At 32.5% G+C, this 5993-nt stretch overlaps 1 protein-coding gene across 1 annotated transcript in view; it reads right to left on the reverse strand.

The window, feature by feature from the left end:
* Positions 1-427: 427 nt before the first annotated feature.
* The window catches only part of LOC110447772 (cell death abnormality protein 1-like), a gene marked incomplete at its 3' end in the record, with an annotated part of 6313 nt that continues 747 nt past the window's right edge, over positions 428-5993 (reverse strand). The window contains exons 3-5 of the mRNA XM_021493675.1: positions 1990-2088; positions 1196-1291; positions 428-520 (exon numbers count right to left, since the gene is read on the reverse strand). Coding sequence (XP_021349350.1) covers positions 428-520; positions 1196-1291; positions 1990-2088 — 288 coding nt within the window. The remainder of the gene's footprint in view (positions 521-1195; positions 1292-1989; positions 2089-5993) is intronic.

Raw genomic sequence — 5993 nt, forward strand, 5'->3', positions numbered from 1 at the left:
AGAAGAAACGTTGAAGCAGCACATTCCTGATGAATGATTTCATACTGCGTTTCGATTCAAAAATTATAACAACAGTTAAACATAGGGTAAATCTCTAAAACAATCTTGATTTTAGGACATGACAATCCCACCCCATCCCGCTCCTCCCAAACAATAAGAATAAAAGAGGGCATAACAGATTTTAATTTGTTTTTGAAAGTTGAAGAAATAACAGCGCCAGTGCTATATATACTATATACTTCTAAAACAGTTGAAGGTTTTTCTTGATTGCAATTTAATCTAATAATGAATACGAAAATAAATAAAATATATATACTGACAATATCAGTTTATTAACAATTGAAGCGGCAGTTGTTAAATTAGGAAAATAAATTATAAAATATTAGTCACCAGTGAGTAGATCAGTTGCTCTGTTCTAAATACTTACGACTACAATTTCCGGATATTTTGTCACAGGAACGATTGGTACAACCAACAGAGCAGACATCACAGGACGATCCGAAGAATCCATCCTCACAGTCTGGTCATTGCAAAATGAAAAGTAACTTTATATAGTTTCACATTGACATTTCACCAACATATTAATATACAAATTAAATGTATCACATGGAAAAAACATGTATTGTATGCATGTTAAACTTATAGTATACATCCTCTTGTTTTTCAACGCAATGCTTCCTCAATTTGATATAATTAACCTTTCGTTTTGATGATCGAGAAATATACCAACACCAAATGTTAATCGGACCTGATACATTATTTAACAATCAAGTTGTGAAGTTATTTGCGTACTACCACCGGAATGTTTTGTTATGTCAAACTTTTTTTCTCTCTACATATTATATCAGTTTCTAGATAACCGATCTTGATTCGCTGAGATTAAGTTAATTTTACCGAAAACCTACGAAAACGACAATTGCTTTGGGCAATATGTTTTCCCTCAGTTGTAGGGCTGCAAATTCTACATCATGAATATAATTTGCATATCCTTTTTTATTTCAATTTATTAGTCGTCATAAAAAAACTAAAATAGGAAATTTGTCAGTAACGTGGAGTTATTTTTATGCAAAATTGATCTGAATTGTGTATGTTAACATGACAATTACAATATATAAACACGAAATAATTTCCTAACTAATGCTTATATAAAACATTTCTATGCACGTTTTTTTTTATATTTTACACTGATACATACCTTCACACTCTCCATTGCTTTGCATACATCGGTTGTCTTTACAGTTGAACGGACAGGTATGATTACAATGGCTGCCATAAAACTCGGGAGTACACGCTTTCATGGAATATCACAAAGAACAAGTTAGAAATCGAAAACAATACATAAGAAGCAATATTATTAATATCTAACCATTAGGTTATTAATTTTCACTGAAAATGTGATTGTACTAAATGGTGCTTGTAGCATGTATATTTCAAAACAACACTTTATTAGAAAAAAATGTTTATTGGGAACCATATCTATCAATTCATTAAAACAAAATGTTATTATAACATGATGTAATTAAGTTGATAAATAGATATCAGCAACAAATTGCTAATAAATGATATAATTCTAAAATGAAAACGAATTTGTATCCCGACAAAGAATGGAATATATTTTATGACAGGAATTAAGAAGAAATGTATATTGAAGATTGCTAACCATATGATTATTAACTTGAATGACAAAATGTTGTAATGTTCTCATAGAAATATTGTAATGTTACCCTGATAAGACGTATCCATGTGTTATCACCGTACCGAAAGCCTATAAGACGCCAAAGCAAATACACATACACCATCAGTTGAATCAGATTATGATGACGACCTACACTATGTTCTTATACTGAAAATACTTTTGATCACAACGGTTCTCGTTAATATAAAAAAAATGAATGATAAACTTATTAGGCGTTTTTTCGTTCCACAGGCAAATAGCATATTGTTGTTTTGTCCCACTGAGTATCAATATCTTAAGATAGATATAATTACATGCACATTTTCCGGTCACTGGATCACATAGGCCATTGGCACACCCTACACCACACTCGGAATCACAATTACCATCACCATATTTCTCAAGTGGACAACCTAAAATATATAAGCATACGAGTTTGTGTCATAGGCACATCTGTTTACATTAAAAACATGCTAAAATATATTTAACCAATTTCAATTGACCTATCGCTGGATAGACCCCTTGGTTGTACAAATTCCTTCTCGTGTAACATCATATGTAACTTTATAAGGATGCACAAGGACAATAATAACTTCATAATTGCAACAAAATATTGTAATGACCTGACACGCGAAGTCCTAGGCGATAACGAATGGCAAACATTAATTATTGAAAAAGAGGGCATCAAGTCTGTAATTAAACAAACATAATACAACTGATTCTTAAGTGAACTGCAATGATGTAAGAATAGTGATCCCTATTTCTTAAATAGGGATTTTCATGAATATTTCTCTTGACCTTACTGAAAGCTCCATTTCTTTTCAACCATTTTAAAAGTAAATGTTATCGATTTGTGTTAAAACAAACACATCCACATACAGACCCGTACACGTTCGCTGTTCCACTTCCAGCGTACCGTTTGCGTAGCATTTCCGTACCGTTTGCGTAGCACTTGCGTATCACTTGCGTAGCATTTCCGTAGTACTTCCGTACCATTACCGTAGCATTTCCGTAGCATTTCCGTAGCGTTTCCGTAGCACTTCCGTATCGTTTCCGTAGCACTTGCGTCTACATCTTTCCATTTAAAAAGCGTTTGTGAAACGTTCGGTCGAAAATTTTACGGAATACATATTTGTCGAAACGAATTGTAAAAAAACCCATTATAAACCGCATTACGTGAAATTATTCCAACCATCATAATAGTCTGAAGGAAAAGAACCCACAACAATGACGGTTTACACATACCTGGACTTAACAGCCCTCCTTCCATGGGCCTACTGTGTGTTCCCCACACCAGCAAATAGGCCTTATGGGTAATTTAAATAACAGGCATACAGCTGGCCATGTGGTAATGACCTGTCCCTTGTTTAAGGTATAAACAGATTTAGTGTCCGTTATAAAGGTTGTTAGGGCAACATGACCACCCGCTGACAGATACATTTCTTTCAATATGATATATATATACCTGAAAATCTAGGCAGTGATAATGCATTGGCCATTCACCTGTGGTCACATTGGATTCTGATGTGCTGTACCTGATCAAGGTCACATTCTGTGATTTCAAGTCAATTAAGTCCATGTCAATTAATCCAGTTCATTGTCTATCCATCACGTACAGCTGTATACAGGTAAATCAGTTCAAGGTAAAAACCTACAGGTAAGATACTTTGGCTGTCCCTCAATCAGGAAATGACAGCTCCAGGCGCAATTTCATTTCACAACAGTTTTGGAACTTGGAATTCCTATTTTTTTATTTTTTTTTAAAGTCCCTTTTTAGGATATTTAACTTCTCACGTAGAAGATTTGTTTTAAAACTAATTTTTTTTTTTTTTTTTAAATAATTTATCATGAGTTCTGTTATGAGCGAGCAAGGTTGAATACTAACCCTAATACGTAACAAACTTTTCATATCAGATTATTGAAAATGATGATATTTTTCAATAATCATTAAAAAAATCATTATAAATATAACTTCATTGTCATCATGTGGCTGAGTTCCTGAGAAAATAGAGTGTGATTCCTTGTTGTCTATAGCAGAGACGTATATATTACAATACGTCTCTGTCCATAGTAAGTTTGTTAACGGAGTGCTCTCTCTGTGTGTGGTAATTATAAAGGTGTCAAAAATCAGTCAAGCGGTTCCGGGCTAGTGTATGAACTTACATGGTTCAATGAAAAAGATGATTGACCTTTAAACAGCTGACCAATTTGTACCACTTAGCGTATTTAGCAAGTTACACAGTGGACAGTATATATCAGAGGCTGGGATTAACCTGACCTGGGGTATAATTGGAAATATTATTATAACGACAACAATATTAATTAATTAATAAAAGAAAGGTTTATTGATATTTTTAGAGAAGAAAGTGCAGAACAAAATAGAATATTCTGAAAAGCAATTTTTTATAGATATATTTACGATAATTTTGGTCTACAAAACTACCAGCGTACACTCATACAAAAAGAATATCTGAAAGAAATAAAATAAAAAATCTCCTCATAACTTAAAATTAGAAAAAGGGCGATATCAAAACATTGAATCGTCGAGTGTGTAATGTTTGTAATTTAGATGATGTTAAAGATCATGTCATTCTGATTTGCGAGCAATTGTTTTGAAAACTTATTATATTAAAAAGCCAGGCATATTTAAATTGAAAGGATTATTGAGTGTGAAAAAATCAAAAGAAATAACGAACTTAGGAAAATATATAAAATTTGCAAATTAGAGAGGAACCTAATTATTATAAATGTATTGTGAGTGGATGTAATGGTGTGTAATGTTATTTTGTATTTTGCACAATTAATATCACAAATGTTGTTACTTTGTAACTGGTGAGACGAACGACTCAAAGTAATAAAGAACTTGAACTTGAACCAGGCGATGAGGATACGTACATGTATCACAAAATATGAAATTTTGTAGCACTTACACTTACATGTATTGAGCACAGACAAACAAAATGTTATGTAGTTTTGCCACTCATCCATTATAAAAAGTCTGACAACGGTCAGAGACGTATACTTTAAACCAAACATTTTCACTTGATTTTGTGTGCGGTATTATTCCCAATCACCAGTTTAACGAAAATGTACTTACCTATGGAGAAAGTTAACTTGAAATTACAGGAAAATGTCATCATCTTCCCTCAACGCCATAACGTTTTTATGTGGAACTAGAGACAAGAGATTGTGAGCATTCTCACATAGATATGCATGTATAAGTGTTTTTTTTTTTTTTTTATATATAAATGAGTGATAAATGTATCTATTAAATACTCCCCTACCCACACCCTTTTACTTTGCTCTACTCTACCATGACTAATTGCCCCTCCTTGATACACGGCTGTTTAGGTGCAAACGTACATATACAAACGGAGAAATACATATTGTAGATATATTGNACACGCCTGTTTAGGTACAAACGTACATATACAAACGGAGAAATACATATTGTAGATATATTGAAGTTTAACCTGGTCTCAGTCCCAAAGTTATCTGATATCAGACCCATATACCCTTTGTAGTACACACCCCTCAGGGTGTGCCAGACAGTCATAGTTTCTCCTGTACCAAGATTCAGACAGATACGATTTACCTGTAGAAAAGTCAGTATAGATACCTACATTTTTATGATCGATAAAGAAAACCTATATTCTTATTAATACTAGAGGTACATATCATGAATGTAAAAATTACATATATTTAGTACATTTATTTTTCTTATTCATAATAGTTTCCTACATGCACGAGTTTGCCTTTCAAACTGAAAATATATATATAATAACTCCCGTAACAATATACACGTACAATGTATACTTAAACAAGAATCAACTACATTTTCATAATAAAATAAAAGATGTATAACAAAAAAAACTGTTTATATGTGAATGAAACTTAATTAATAGACATGGTATAACATGTATACATTTCAAATCTACGAGGCATGTATTTGCATGTACTAATAAGTAAGCACATTATCGGTCTCCAAATCTTACGGAAAATCTAAAAGTGTATGGAAGTATTAAAGACGATATAAAAAATAGAAATAGAGGTACTGGATCCTTAACACAGGAGTCTGAAATTATATCATTTTCGATTAGTATTAGGCTTATTAATTATTACGTTTCTCGTTAAAAAATACGTAACAAGTTTACTTACTGTCAATATTAATTAGTATTTTATTCGGTAAGCAGGTGGAAATACTTCTGACCATAACTTATAATTATCTGTGTGTCGCGTTGATCTGTTAGCGTACGTCAGGTCTTTGTGATGGATATATTTCATGTACCAATATTTGATCGACCTTTATCTTCGTAGC

Source organism: Mizuhopecten yessoensis, unplaced genomic scaffold (assembly GCF_002113885.1).
Source record: "Mizuhopecten yessoensis strain PY_sf001 unplaced genomic scaffold, ASM211388v2 scaffold3615, whole genome shotgun sequence".
Lineage (NCBI taxonomy): Eukaryota > Metazoa > Mollusca > Bivalvia > Pectinida > Pectinidae > Mizuhopecten > Mizuhopecten yessoensis.